Source organism: Mirounga leonina, unplaced genomic scaffold, assembly GCF_011800145.1.
Source record: "Mirounga leonina isolate KUSES-001 unplaced genomic scaffold, KU_Mleo_1.0 Mir_94, whole genome shotgun sequence".
NCBI lineage: Eukaryota > Metazoa > Chordata > Mammalia > Carnivora > Phocidae > Mirounga > Mirounga leonina.
The window spans coordinates 56,284,213-56,299,308 of record NW_023270855.1 but is presented as its reverse complement, the minus strand read 5'-3'; the positions used below and the strand labels follow the sequence as shown (position 1 = coordinate 56,299,308).

General features: G+C 62.7%; 1 protein-coding gene across 4 annotated transcripts in view; it reads right to left on the bottom strand.

The window, feature by feature from the left end:
• PIP5K1C (phosphatidylinositol-4-phosphate 5-kinase type 1 gamma) overlaps nt 1-15,096 on the bottom strand; it is a 50,175-nt gene that overhangs the window by 11,632 nt on the left and 23,447 nt on the right. For all 4 annotated transcript variants that reach the window (XM_034997445.1, XM_034997446.1, XM_034997448.1 and 1 more), the window contains exons 3-12: nt 14,741-14,833; nt 13,518-13,648; nt 12,695-12,812; nt 9,583-9,735; nt 8,001-8,300; nt 7,182-7,387; nt 5,435-5,518; nt 3,915-3,963; nt 1,930-2,014; nt 81-242 (exon numbers count right to left, since the gene is read on the bottom strand). In XM_034997445.1, the coding sequence (XP_034853336.1) occupies nt 81-242; nt 1,930-2,014; nt 3,915-3,963; nt 5,435-5,518; nt 7,182-7,387; nt 8,001-8,300; nt 9,583-9,735; nt 12,695-12,812; nt 13,518-13,648; nt 14,741-14,833 (1,381 nt within the window). The remainder of the gene's footprint in view (nt 1-80; nt 243-1,929; nt 2,015-3,914; nt 3,964-5,434; nt 5,519-7,181; nt 7,388-8,000; nt 8,301-9,582; nt 9,736-12,694; nt 12,813-13,517; nt 13,649-14,740; nt 14,834-15,096) is intronic.

The window sequence follows — 15,096 nt, the reverse complement described above, 5'->3', positions numbered from 1 at the left end:
CCCAGGGACATCACCTTTCCCCAGGAGCCCCCTTCTCTCTCCTGTCACCAAAGCACCCACTCCCCAGCCTGCCTGGTCACCTTCATCCTCCAGTGTGGGGTAGCTGCGGGCCCCCCGGAGGTCGTACTGTGCGTCCTCCCGCTCGCTGGGGATCTGGCTGGCCGAGAAGGCAGCTGTGGGCCCCAGGGGCTTGACGGCCAGCAAGGCACCACGGCCCTTCTTGGACGGCGAGGATTTCAGGGCTGCGGAGAGAGGGAGACTGGCGCTTGGGGCAGCCTGGGGGCCCCGTGGCAGCACCGAGGCAGGGCCGCACCAGCCCCTATCCCTCCTTTGCTCAGTAGTCTGGTCGGCCCCGCTTGAGGCTTGCCACCTGCACACACAGCCCCCGTTGCCTGGCCTTCAGCCCGGCCCTCAAGCCTGGGCAAGAAGCAATATTCTTTGCAAAGAAAACCCTGTCCTGCTTTCTACCCAGCTCTGCCTCCGGAGGTCCCAGGAGCCCCCTTTGTTGCAGCCCACCTTGGCCATGGCCTCCACTTTGAGACAAGGAACCAGAGGCCTTGGGCCATGTGAGGCTCAGCACCAAGGGCCTGGCTCCGATCCAGGATGAGTGGCCTGGGAAATGAGGGTCAGCCCCTCTGAACCCTAGCATCCTCATCTGCAGCAACAGGGTCAGACAAGGCGGGTGACCCCATGGTGCCCTCTGCACCCAGCCTCGCCTGTCGGCGACCATCACCATGTCCTCCCTGCTCTTCCTGTGAACTCTGCCCCCAGGATGGCTAGCACAACACCCAGCATACAGTAGGTGCTCAGTTCGCCTCGTAAGCAGCCCTCCGGTCCCTGGAGGCTGGCATCCCCTCTGGACCAGTGAGAATGATGCCCCGGGAAAGGTTCTAAGAAGTGGTATGCTGATAAAGATGAACAAGTCGCTCTCAGGAGACAAAGCCCAGAATTGTGGTGTTTGCCAATTTCCACCATGTAAATAATCCCACTGCCATCGACTTCAAGCTACTGGCTCAATGTCAGGGAATGTGGAGTCGCGCTGGCTCCACGAGCCGGCTCTGGGTGACCAGGCTGGGTCGCCGCCCACACAGGCCTGGCCCAGTCTGGGAGAGCATGTTGCACGCCGGGCAGTGGGTCTGCCTGCCCCTGCTGCCTCTGTGGACCCACCTCCTGCGGTGTGGAGCCCGGAGAATAAGGTGCACACTGAGACCATTCCCACGAATGACACTAACTGAACACCTACTGTGTGCTGAGCCCCAGGCTAGACGCTGGGGACACGGAGTGACCAAGCACGCTGCCTTCTGGGCGCACAGGGAACAGGGTGCAGGTGGCAGACAGACACGTGGGGACAAAGACCCTTCCAGGCAGCATGTGGGGTCCTGGCCCCGGGGTGTGCACCAGGGTCTGGGACTTGAGGCCCAGCACAGACAGGGGACCTCCCGAGGCCACCCAGGGCTGCCTCTGTTTGTCCTGTGCCCTCCTTGACAATGCCCGGTCTGGCTGATACCCGGCTGCCTCCGTGTCCGCCAAGGCCGTGTTTCCTTGGTGAGGACACGAGGCTGCAGGTGGCCCCCCTTGAGGACAGATGCAGGGCCGAATGCACCTCTTGTGTGTGTAAACACATCTTGCCCTCACAGCTCTGTACAGATGGGGAAACTGAAGCATGGAGCAGGGCGACCCCGCTTGAGGTCGCACAGGCAGGACGCAGTGGAGCCCGAACTGAAGCTCGGACAGCGTGCTCTAGGCCCCGTGCTGGGCCCCAAGACAGTGGCGTCCTGACTCCCGTTCTCTGGACCAAGACCCTGACCGAGGCCCATGGATGGCCACGTGGCAGGAGGAGGGGCTCTGGGTTTACCCCGCTCTTGGCAACCCCACTTCCCCGCTCAGCACCCCCGGGGCCCTCCTGCCCAGAGGGCCTGGGAAGCTCACAGGAATTCTTCCGGAAGACCGTGTTGCTCATGAACTTGAAGAAGCGTTCCGCGTAGAAGCTGGGCCGGTGGACAGACACAGTGTCCTGGGGAGAGAAGCGGGGCCCGCAGGCAACAAGGGCTGAGTGCCGCCGCACCACCAGCGCCCCCCGTGTCCCGCAGGTCAGCCCGGGCCACACAGCGGCAGTGGGACAGGGAGATGGGTCCGTGGCACAGGGCGGGCAGGAAGGACATAACTGGTAGGGAGGGGCCTGGGAGGGACATTCCTTCATTATAAACCCATCTGTATTTTTAATCCTTTGAACCTCGTGACTCAAACAGCAATTCAAAGGAGTAAACGAATAAATATCAAAATTAGGAAACCAGAAGAGTTCTCTAAAGCAGGGCTCAGAGAAGGACGGCTGCACATCTGTACTGTAAGTAACGTTTGGTGGCACTCAGCTACACCTGCTCTGGGGACAAGAGCAGCTGGTGTTGACTGGGAGCCAGGCAGCGCTCACCGGATGGTGACCCCGGGCAACGCACGGCCTCTCTCAGAGCTGTTTCCTCATCTGTGCGACAGGGAGGCTGGACGGGGCTACGCGTGCTGTCCGTATGGGAGGGGGCCCAGCACCCTTGGTGTTCCTGCGATGTTGGGTCCCTAAAGGCGGGGACTCGCTACTCCCCACGGTCCAGGGGCCTCGCCTTCTATGGCAGTCTCCCCTCGGCACGGCGGACACCATCCTGGGCACTGGGAGGCTGAGCAGCGTCCCTCCCCCACCCCCTCGGTGCCAGGAGCTCCCCCAGGGGTGATGACCACAGACGTCCCCAGACATGGCCCGGGTCCTCCGCCTGCTGTAATGTAACAGAACCCGTGGGGACACACAGCCCCCAGAATGCAAACTACATTTCCCATCCTCACTGCAACAAGGCGTGACCACAGGACCATGTTCTGGCGGAGGGCATGGGAGCCAAGGGAGGGACAGAGTTTCCGCCCTCTCCTCTGTCTGGAGTGCTGTGGGGGGCCAGCCACCTGGGCTGGGGGCCGAGGGCCATGCCCACAAGAACCTGGGCTTCTACCCCACGGGCCACCCTACCTGCCCCAGACTGCTCATGCCTGTATGGTTACTTTGATCAACATCTGGGCCCCCAGGAGCTGAGCCAAAGCTTACTTTGGAGATTACAAGTGGCCTCACCAGGACCTGGCAACTCTCCCGTCTGCCACGGCTTTCTAACACCACGAAAGGGCTTCCTGCTGACTGGCTGCCCCCTGGACCTTCTTGGTGCACTTTCTGGAAGCTTCCATGTGAACCCTCCAAACACTCTGAGGGGTGTCAGGGGCTCTTACAGACTATGTGAACGCAGAGAGCCCTTAGCGCTTTAGTAAGAATTGGTCTGAAGGGGGCCATGGGAGGGGAGGCATGCATCTGAGGCCCCAGCCAGCTCATCAGCACAGCTGGACCAGGGCTGCCTGGGGCCCCCAGGTGGGCTGTGGCTCCCCAACAGTTGGTCCTCACAGTCTTTTATATTTGGAAAGAATATATTTGGCAGCGTTGACAGGAAGAAGCACATTCCAAGCTATTCTCAAGCAAAGGAGACGTCTTGGAGCAAGCCACACCCCTCGCGGCAATGGGTCAGTGCTGCGCAGTTGGACCCATATGACCCCCTCCATATCGCAGCACATTTCCAGCACATTCTTTGCCTAGCTGGCCCCTGACTTTCCTGGTCAGGCTGTCCTTGGGGATCCTTCCAACTCAGCTTGGGGGTCCTCTCCTCCAAGAAGCCTTTCTGTACCCCTCACCAGTGGAGATCAGACCCCTCACTAGAGAGCCTACAGCCAGCTGCCTGTGCTTTCCCGTCTTGACCCTGACCCCCTGGCCTGTGACTGCCGGATCACAGGGCTGCCCTCATTAGATGGTGACTCCAGGAAGGAGGGAACACGTCTCTCGTCACGGCCCCGGGAGATCATTACGTTTATAGACTAATGAACAAATGAACGCTGCTCACCCCATCATGGACGAGAGCCTTCCAAGTATGTTCCAGCTTCTTGATGAACCTTCAGAGAGAAGAAAGAACTGAACACCTGCCAAACTTTCGGGTCCAGGAGACACTGGGCCATGTCTGGGGACATTTGTGGTCATCACGACTGGGGGTGCTCCTGGCACCGAGTGGGTGGGGGAGCCCCGGTCTAGAGGAACTGAGGCTACCTGCTGCACCAGCCAGAGGCCACCTCCCTCTTCCTGTCCCCTTTGTCCCCCTCCCGGCCTGCTGGCAGCTCTACCACGGCTACTCTTGGAGGAACTGAAAAGGCCACGGTGCTTGACCCCTGTGGGGGCTCACGGCCAGCACCTCCCAGAGTACATCCTTCCCCTGTTGTCATGGCCTAAGCTGAGCCCTGGTCCTCTCAACTGGAATTACTGCCCAGCACTGTGGCTCTAACTAGGCCCTTGCACACCTGGGTTGGGGACAATGGTGCCTCCTCCAGGCAGCCTTCCTGGACACCCCCTAGTCCGCAGTGGGGGAGGGTCCTCTCCTCAGCACACACCCGCTTATGACACCCCCAGCCCCTGGATGAGCTTGTCGTTGCCTGATACGTGCTGGCCCACCCTCCTTGCCTCGGCTTAGTCTCTGCAGAAACCCTGGTTCGCTGTTTCAAAGGCTTCTTATCCTGCTTTAAATCAAGAGAGACATCCCTGTAGCAGGTTTGCCCTCAGGTAGGGAAACAGGCTGCGAATATTAGCGTCTGACGAGCAGGAGCTGAGTTTTGTATTTGGGAAAGAAAGACGCAAGAAGAAATCACCCAGTGCCCAGTGGGCTTCCTGAGAGGGTAGACGGGAAGTGGGGACCGCCATGCCCACAGTGCCCTCTCCGTCCTGTCCGGACCGTGCATGAGGAACATACAGGACTCTCAGGACAAAACACTAACGATTAAGACACGCTCACTGCCGAAACCTCGTAAAGGACAAGCATGGGCACCAGGGTTGCCGACACCGCAGCTCTAAGCTGCGGGTAAGGCCTGAGTATCTGTTCCTTGGGCTCTGCCACACTCGAGACCACACAACACATGGCTCCAGCCCCGAGCGTTTATTCCTGCCCACCGGATGAGCTGTCCAGGGATGTCGTGCCTCCTGGCCATGGGGTGCTTCTGTCTTGCTCTGTTTAGCCCAGCGCTTGGCACACAGTAGGTGCTCAACAGACTGGGCCGGATGGAAGATGAGCTGGCGACACCGCGCCCACCCCCAGGCCCCAGGCCAGCCTCAGCCTCTGTCCGACGGGAGCTCTCACCATGTTCCTAGCACAAATCCTGATGAAGGTGGCGTCACCAGGTTGGGGACCAAATGCCTCCCTTTAGGGCCGGGCAGCCAGTTGGGAGCCTTTGGCGGGGGGGACAGGGGGGCTGGGACTAAGGGAGTCTTGACAGCAGAGGGCACACTGCTGCTGTGAGCACGGGGGTGCGTCTGGGGAGGGGGGAGGCGGGCGGGGGGAGATGGGGGAGGAGAGGAGAGGGAGGCGGGGCGGGCTCCCACCTGTAGGACTGCAGAATATCAATGATGCCGATATGCAGCAGCAGACGCTCCCCTCGGCCGTTCACGGCGGGAATCCCGCCCATCCTGGGGAGAGAGGGGGCGAGCGCCTTCAGCGCCCCACCAGCAGCGCCCCACGACTGCCCTGCCAGGAGCCCCCGCCCACATGCTCCCTGCAGGTGGCGGCGCGGCTGGGACCGGGCCGCTCTCCACTCCTCTTGGGCACTCCACTCGAAGCCGGAGGCGGCCGAAGGGCCCAGCACCCACATGCCCCCATGCACGCCCATGCACACGCTCAGCCCGGGCAGGGCCACCAGGGCTTCTGGGTGCCGTCTGGGGAGTTAGTGGCTTCACTCGGCCCCAGGCCCACCCGTGCCCAGCCCAGCACGGTTAGTGAGGTCACACAAGGCAGCGACTGTCCTCAGGTCACCAACGACCCCAGAGCCGCCAGGCCCAGGCCCCCGCAGGCTCTGCTCACAGCACTCACGGCACTCAGGTGCTGGGCTCACCTGCGCACCCCGCCATCCCCTGCCAGGCCCCGCGCGGACCCTACAAACACCAAGACGGTGGGAGGTCGGGCCAGCCGCACCAGGCCTTTGCGGCTCCCGCGTCTGCCTGGTGGAGGCTGGGGCTGCTCCTTCCCTGGCCCCCGCAGCTGCTGGCCTCGTGTGGTGGCCAGGCCAGGGGCAAGCCTCGGCCTCACCAGCTGGCCGTGCACCCAGGACAGCTGCTTCCACCTCTGAGCCCATTTCCCCAGCGGATGAGGGGAGGTCATTACCCCCCCCCCAGCCACCTCTCCCCGCCGTCCTGCTTCCCAACAGGTCAGTGTGTGGTGACAAGAAGTCAATCTCGGGCGCCTGGGTGGCTCAGTTGGTTAAGCGACTGCCTTCGGCTCAGGTCATGATCCTGGAGTCCCTGGATCGAGTCCCGCATCGGGCTCCCTGCTCGGCAGGGAGTCTGCTTCTCCCTCTGACCCTCCCCCCTCTCATGTGCTTTCTCTCTCTCTCTCATTCTCTCTCTCTCAAATAAACAAACAAAATCTTAAAAAAAAAAAAAGTCAATCTCGGCACAGTTCCCACCGGACTGCCTTCTACAAGCACTGGACAATGTCCGGGGACATTTGTGGTCCTCACGACTGGGGGGTCTCCTGGCATCGAGTGGGTGGGGGCCAGGGATGCTGCTCGGCCCCCCAGGGCCCAGGACGCCCCCACAGAGAACAACCCGGCCTGGTGTCCGCAGTGCAGGGAGGGTGGGAGGGGGCGCCCCATGAGTCTGTCTCCCCACCAAACTTCGAGCCCCCGCGGCAGGACCGGGTCAGCCCGCTGTCTCTGAGCCTAGGACCCCGTCCTCCATCACGGCAGCCTGTTCTCCCGGGGGCTCTGGGTCCGGCACCACCACCACCTTCAGCACCTTTCCGGCTTCGCTGCGGATGGTGGTGCCTGAGCCCGTCTGGGGCTCCAGTGGGAGGAGCGAACACCTGCGTTTCCCACACAGATGGCCAACGGCCTCAATCCGCTGGCAGATTAATCCAGAAGGCCCTGGTCATCACACACGAGCCGGGATTCTGTGTGTCCACCCGTGTGACCCTCGTGGGGTCTGGCGGGCAGGCGCTACCACTCTAGTGCAAACCAGGAAGCGGCCGCAGATGGTCTCCTGCCCTCCTGGCCAAACCCCCAGCCCCGCCTGCCTCACACCTGGCAAGGGATACGGGCGGACAAGCCGGAAGCCCCACTGGCCCCGTGCCACCTACGTGTCATCCGACTCGATGGCCTCCCCGCGTGCAGCCCCGCCCTGGATGGACTCCATGGCCGTGGAGTAGAGCGCCTTCTGCCCTAGCGGCCGCTTCTCGTCCGCGGTGCTCTGGGCGCCCTCGGCCTGCCGCTCGCGCTCCTGCTGGTCGATGTTGTGCACGCCCAGGAGCAGGCTGTAGTCCATGATCTTGAAGCTCTCCAGCACCTGCCGGAGGTGGGGCCAAGAGATCACGATCTCCGTCCCCCTTCTCACACCCAGCCCGGTGCGCCCCCAAGCTGCGTCTGGGTCTGTGCCCACTCAGTCCCCACAGCCCCACGGGGGCCTGTCCTAACCCCCGTTTCACACGTGGTCAGGAGACCAAGGGGCTGGGGCTGGGACAGGGCGTTTCCTTCCTCCCAACAGAGCTTCTGCCTGCCTGGCGACAGCTGGGGAGCCCAGGACCCCTCCTGGCCCCAAGGGCTCTGACACCTGGGCTCAGGGAAGCAGGTCCTGAGAGGTCTGGGGGAGGCCTGGGAGCCAGGGGTGGTGGGCCGAAGGACCAGAGGATGGAGCAGAGAGCTCTGGAAGGCCTGGGATGCCCCTCATCTCCAGAGGAGCAGGCACGACACCCCCCAGGCTGCAGGGGTGGGGGAGACGACAAGGACACGCCGACAAGATGGGCCATGGATCTGGAGCTCACACGGCGCTCGCTTCCTCCAGTGTCCCCGTGTTACAGAGGGGATGACGGAGGCTCAGAGGGACGAGGGCCCCTGGGCCCCCCGCACTCGGCCCCGGGCCCTCCTGTGCACGGGGGTCGGCGTGGGCACCACGGCCTCACCAGGCAGTCCCTCTGCAGCGTCTTGACGAGCGCAGAGAAGGTGTCTGCGTCGAGCAGAAGCCCCTCGGGCATGTCCTGGATGAAGTCCAGGTCCTTGTAGGTGGGGATGCTCTTCTCCTTCTCCTTCTTGCTGGCCCGCCGCTTGTACGTGGAGCCCTTGAGGTCAAACTTGAGGTGCATCTTGACGACGCGCGGCAGGATATTGTTCATGACCACCACGCGGATGTTCTTGCCGCCTGACTGCACGCAGTACAGCCCATAGAACTTGGGCAACAGCGTCCTCGGGTTCTGGTTGAGGTTCTGGGGGGCGGGGGAGGGGACAGGGTCAGAGGAGTGGCCACTGCGGCCACCACGCTCTGCCCAGGAGCCGCCCTCGGGAAGCCCTCCCTGACCACCTCCCTCCCGGGCCGGCCCTCACTCTGCCCTCCCAGCATCCTGATGTGAGCCGGGATCTGTCTCCCCCGAGATGAGATGCTCCAGGAGGTCCACGGTGAGGTGTCAGGGCCAGACCAGCTGTCCACCTGCCCGCCCTGGGGTGACATGGGGGCCCGGCCTCCAGACACCGTCCAGGGCAAGGACCAGCAAACTCTGGCTGGAAGGCCAAGTGCAACCACTTGCTTGTTTTCATGTAGCCGGCCGCAAACTAAGAACGGCTTTACGTTATTAAAACGGGGGGAAAAAGCAGAAAACTAGCATCTTGTGACACATAAGGATTCGTGAAGTTCGCATTTCAGTGTCAGTGAGTGAAGGGTCCCTGGCGCTGGGCCACGCCTGCCCTCTCCCTCGAGGCCCGCGGGGGCCTTCCTGCTGCAACAGCAGGGCTGAGCTGGGCAGGGAGAGGCTGCCGACCACCGACCCAGGGGAGCCGGGGGCCCACCCAAGCATCATGCGCTAGGATGAGACGCCCCAAGTGCAGATGGGTCACGATCCATGCAGAGCTGCCCAGAAATGCCCCGCCCACCCCCGCCAGTGCCAGGTCAGGCTCAGCAGGGCAGGTGGGCACTCAGGTGGAGTCCACCCCCGTCAGTGCCAGCAGCAGGACCCTGGCTGGCTGGGGGACGGAAGTGTGAGGCTCCCGCGTCCACCTCCGCCCAGGAGTCTGTCGTGCCCTTTCAAGTGGTGAGTCACATGGGGAACGGGAAGATCCCCACGCCAGCTGGTGGCCCGGCCCCCCTCCCCCACGCCTGAGTCACCAGCTACCAAGACACGAGCCCACGAGACACGATTTCTGGGATCCGTGACTCAGGGGTGTTGGCGGGGGCAGGGATGGGCAGGGAGGGTGGAGCGGGTGCCCAGCCCCCCAGGCCCCCACGCCCCACCCCGCCCGGGGAAGGCCACTCGGGCCCAGATGGCCATTCCTGCCTGCCGTGTGCAGAGGGCACCACGTGAGGGGCACCCTGAGGGTGAGGTTCAGTGATCCAGCAAGGCTCTCCAGGGCGTGCCGGAGGCGGGGTGGTGCCCGGGGGCTCCTGCCCCTCGAGCCGAGCCCCGGAAGGGGAGGAGCTGGGGGAAGGGGAGGAGCTGGGGGCGGGGAGGACTGCGAGCCCCGGGAGGGGGCGCGCTGCAGGGAAGGGCCCCTCACCATGTAGTAGCCGGGCAGCAGCTTCTGCAGGAACTCGGCCTCCTTGTGCATCACCGTCTTGATGATGAACTCGTCGTCACTGGTGACGTAGAACAGGGAGCCGCTGGCGCCAGGGTTGGACAGCTCGATCAGTGGCTCGTTGCACAGCGAGTACTGGGGGGGCAGTGAGTGGGCAGGTGGGTCGCTGACACCCCACGGGCCCAGCAGCTAGTGGGCAACTCTGGAACAGGTCACTGTCAGCGTCCTTTTACAGATGAAGAAACAGGCTCAGAGAGGGAGACTGTCGTGCCCGAGGCCACACAGCACAGATTCGAACCCGGGCTAACCAGCAGCCTGGGTGCTGATCTCCTAGGGCCCAGTCCCTCTCCTGTTAGTAACAGACTCCCAGCTGTGTTGGGGCCCTGACACATCTGGCCACCGCTCCCTTCCCAACGCCCCCACAGCTAGGTGAGGTCACAACAGTCAACTCTGGCTCCCGAGCCGTCTACAGAAGCTTCTGTCTCCCTAAATAGGTGACAAAAGCTGGTGCCCCTTGAGTTTGTGCCCTTCTCTCCATCCCCTGTCTTTCCACCTGGAACGATGATGTGAGAGCTGGAACCCCAATCGCTATTCTGGGCCAGAAGGTGACCTTTAGTACGGAGGCCACGCACCAGAACAGCAGAGAGAGGGGGACCTCCATCTCGGGGGAGCAGCCCCCACCCTGGCACCTGGCACCCCCACCTCTCTTCCCATTGAGCTCTGCTTCACCTCCATGCTTGCTACCCAGCAGCCCCACACGCCCTCCCCACCGACAGACGAGACCTTCTGTGGATGCAGGGATTTCTACGGGTTTTGTTCACGGAGGGTCCCAGCACCTCGGACAGTGCCCAGCCTAGCGTGGAAAGCTAGGCCCTGCAGGGTGCTCTCCCCAGGCCTTTTCAGCTAGCAAGCCAGTGAAGTGCTTTTCAGGACTAAGGCTGTCTGCGTTGGGTTTCTGTCCCCTGCAGCCCCCAGAGTCCTGAGTACCACTGGTATACAGCATGGATGAGGCCACAGCATGTCCCCCACTGGACTGAGGGTGCCAGCCCGCCACACGGTAAGTGCTGAGCAAATGTTTGCTGAATGACCCTGTGGGTTGCTGAAGTGTAACACAGGGGCTGGCAGGTGGCAGGGGAGGGGGAACACAGGTGAGGGGCAGGGATGCCCCCTCTCCCGGGGGTGCCACGAGGGCTGCCCACCCACAGCCACGAGCCACCAATACCCACGGAAACACAGAGGCCCACGCCCAGGCTGCCCGTGCTCTCCCTCCTCACCTCCCGCCTGCTCCTAGGACAGCAGCAAGGGGCGGGCAGGGACCCCGTGGGGGCCGGGGCCCATGGCCTCCAGAGCCCACAGCTACCCCCCCCAGCACTACAGCCGAGCCCAGCTAGCAGGAGAGGGGGAGAGTGCGGAGAGAAACGAGCGGTGGACGGGGAGTGTGTGGCTTTGTACAAAAGAAGTCTATGAGCAGAGAATGTCCCAGAACCACATGGCTAGCAGCAGCTGCCCTCACGTATGGGGTCAGGCCTCACGGGGCCCGGGCTGCCAAGGGAGAAGCAGTGACATGCACAGAGCTCCCGGCCGGGTGACCAGCCGCCGGGGTGGGGTCACCGGCAGACAACCCCAGGTGTGCCCCTTCTTCCTCAGAGCCCAGGGGGGCACATGTGGTCTGAGGTCAACTGACTGCAGCCCCCACCCTACCCGTGCCCCCCCCCCAGAACCCCCCCACTGCCAAGCTGAAGCTAACACAGGACAGCCCAGGGCCCTCACAAACAGGGACAGTGGGCGCGCCCCCACAAAACTCAGGACCAGGGAAGTCTCTGGAGGCCAAGGCGGTGCCCCTGGCCCCCCAGGGACCCCTGGGGAAGAAAGAGGAACCCCGAGGGGGCAGAGCTGACAAGCGGGGACAATCCAGCCGCGTCCGAGTTCCCCAGCCCTGCCACGGGAGGGCCTCTCGGTTCTGGGGGGCCTCGTCACCCTGCCATGGCATCAAGGAGGGTCTTAAGAGGACAGAGGACACCTGCTGAGCACCCACTCGAGGCCGAGACAGGACCTCGGCCATCTCCGTGTGTCCACTCTGGGGCCAGCACACGCCAGCTAAGGGGCCTGAGGCCATATCGCCACTGCTTCGGCTAATACCACAGGCGTCCATTCTTCCCACGAGACCTAAAATCGAGGTCTCCCCAGGGTTGTTTCCACTCTAGAACCATCAGGCTGTCCTCACTCCGATAAGGTTGCAGGACCCCAGGGAAGGTCAGAGAGGGAAGCCGTGAAGCCCGCCACAGATGCTGTGGTCAGAGGACCTGGCCTTGGCCTTGGCAAGGGGCACCCGGACAGCTGGAGAACCCCTGGCCGGAGCGAGAGCTACTTCCCTGTGGAAGGACACGGCCACGGCTGAGGGCACAGGGCTCCGTGGACCAAGTGGGCGCGCGCAGCCGGACCTCCCAGCACACAGGGAAACGAGTCACTGCGGGTGAGAATTAGCAGGACCACGGCCCCAGGGACGGCAGACGGTGGCAGGGTAGGGTGGAATAGATCCGCCGGCTACGGACGTGCTCTCGTGCAAGGGCTAAGCCTTCCCGAATACAAAGTCGCCAAACAGCCACCAGACCACCCGGAAGTGCAGACCGATCCCCGTCTGCCCACGCGCTCTAACTCTCAGGACCCCACTCATGCGCTGTGAGATCAGAGGGTAGGCCTAGGTTTTGATTTTTCTGATTTGAGAGACTAAGACTCCACCAGAGGGGAGAACTGGAGGGGACGCGCTGAGCTGGTCCCCACGACCCACCTCCCCTCGCATGGAGGCGGGACCTGCGATGTGGCAGAGGTGACAGGACAGTCCTCTCATTCACGCTCCGAGGAAGAGCCCCCGGGCAAGGAACAGGGTCCCGCCAATGACATGGGCTCGGAAGCTGACCGTCCCCCGGGCTGGTCCCCGAGGCTCCGGCCCCAGCCCACCCTCCACCACCACGCTGGGCAAAGAAGCCGGCCGAGTGGCCCCCGAATTCCCGACCCACAGAAACCACGAGGAAGCAGACACACGTGTCTCTGGCAACTTGACCCGCGGCACTAGCCGACCGACCACGGCTCTTACCAAGTAATCATCCGGCCGGATCCCGAAGAGCTCCCGGAAGTAGCGGAAGGCGACGGGGGCGTAGGTCTTGAACCTGAAGTCCTGGAAGTGGTGGGCGGGGGTGAGGTTGCTGCCTTCGCTGTGGAGCAGGGAGGGAGGGAGGCCGGTGAGGGACGGCGACTCTGGGCGCCTCTCCCACTCCCCGCGGCCCCCAGCGGCACAACCTGCCCAGGGCAGCGCCCAGCAGCTGAGCTCCCAGGCCGTCCCTCGGTGGGCAACCCCTGGGCTCTCCGGGGCCAAAGGGCGTGGCCGGTCTCGGGCGTGTCCCAACGTCCACTCCCGCCTCTCTGGCAGCTAGGTGTGGTCACGTGACTGCTCAGCCAATGAGCCACGGGCAGGGCAGAAACAACACACGTCATTTCCAGGTCCTGCCCTTAGCGGTCCTGTGCTCCCCTTCTCCTTTCCCTCCTGCGGGTGGAACGCAGATGTGATGGCAGGATCCCAGGCAGCCACCTGACAGCACTGGCTGGATGAGCTGCACATGAGGATGGCGGAGCCACTAGAAGGAACATGGGACCCCCAACACCAGGGAGCTGCCTCACTGGATTGCCAAGCAGTGCTCTTCACGTGAGAGAAAAAGAAACTTTACGTTTTCTTAAAATTGCTGTTATACTACATCTATCTGATTCGGCAAACAACCAATAGCGTGACTGATACGAGGTAAGACCTCCAAGCCAACATGGCAGGAGAGGCCTGTGCCATTTCCAGCAGAGAAGGGAACTCGGAGAACAGCAAGGCTGTCGGGCACCCAACAGCAGCTCCGTGGCACAGGGCCTGGGCCTACCTGGGGAAGAAGATGCTCTCCACGACGTAGAAGTCTTGCATGAGCACGTCACGCTCTGGCTTGGAGCTCAGATTGCCCACAGTGTAGCCGATACCCAGCTGAATGGCCCCCTTCAGGGTGGAGGAGGTGGTCTGCGGGAAAACCCAGCTGCATCAAGACCCTTGGCCCCCAGGGTGACAGGCAAAAGGAGAAGCCCCCCAGGGCAGGAGGTCGGGGCACATGTCCAGCCTGCAGCTTGACCCTGTGACCCGTCAACATCACAGGGCCCCGGGGTGCCTGCCCAGTACTTGTCACAGACCTGTTGGCCTCTGGTTTGTCACTGAGCTCACACAACCACACAGCAAGGAAGTGGCCTGAGACTCCAACCCCACCTTGTGCAGTCCCCAGGCCTGTTTTCCATCAAGGTTCTAGAAGGTTCCAACTTCTCAAAACTGTCCCGACTCAGCTGGGGTCTGTCTACTGTCAGGATTTTCTTTGGGGGGGGGCACATAAATTTGCATAATGACACCTGAACTTCATTTCTGTAACCCCAGGTTCCTTCTACCCACTCTCCCGGTGATTTGCATTGTCACACTGGGCGGGCGACACCGCTGCTCCGTGCCTCAGTTTCCCCACCCATAGTTGGGCATGGAGATGGCGGTACCGGCCATCCTGGGGCTGCCAGGCATCATATGGCCTAAGCTGCCTGGGCTGAAGCCTGCCCCCATTTAAGAAGGAGAGGATGGGAGTGACAGCGAATGGGGACGGGGCGTAATTCTGGGCTCATGGACATATTCTAAAACTGACCGTGGGGATAGCTGGACATACTGTGAACACGCTAGGAACCACCTAACTTGGAAAGGGTGAATTACACGGTGCACCCATGACCTCTCAGCCAGCTGCTACGTTAGGAAGTGCTCCCCACACAGTGCCTGGCCTGGCCTCATTCGGGCTTCCCATCAGCTCAGCCCCGCTTTCCAAAGGAAGGAAGGAGAACTGCATCTCCCTGTTCCTCCCAGGAGCCAGCAAGGCTGGAGGAGCCGGGGCTCGGCCAGGGGTGCCGGGGACGCCTGTGATGTCCGCGACAGGCGTCCAGGACCTCGCTGGGACTGGGGGCCTGCATGGAGGGGCCTGTCCTGAGAGCATCTGCCTCCAGCCAACCACAGACACAGAGCATGCCCGAGCCTGTGGGGGCCCAGGACGGCTGGAAGCCCCACCCCAGCCAGCTAAGGGCAGAAGAGAACCTTCTTGTAGGTGGTTTCGCCAGAGGCGTCCACGCCCCGATGACCCAACTTCTTCCCGTGGCCAGGACCCGGCTGTCCAGTCATCAATGGGGCCTGCAGAGAAGGAAGCAGGAAGCACTGAAAATCAGCAAGGAGGCACCGCTGGCCCAGAGTTCTCTGGAAATCCTGACCAGACGGGCTGAGTCACAGTGTCGTGACAAGGCACGTGGGGCAGAGGCGGGCTCCAGGGCAGAGCAGGTGGCCTGTCACCCGCAGGGGCCACACGGTCCAACCCTGCACATCCAGAAGGGCCCACACCCTTCTTCTGGCTCCTCGAGGAAAGCAGGGAGGTCGGCACTTACAGCCCTCCTGTGTGC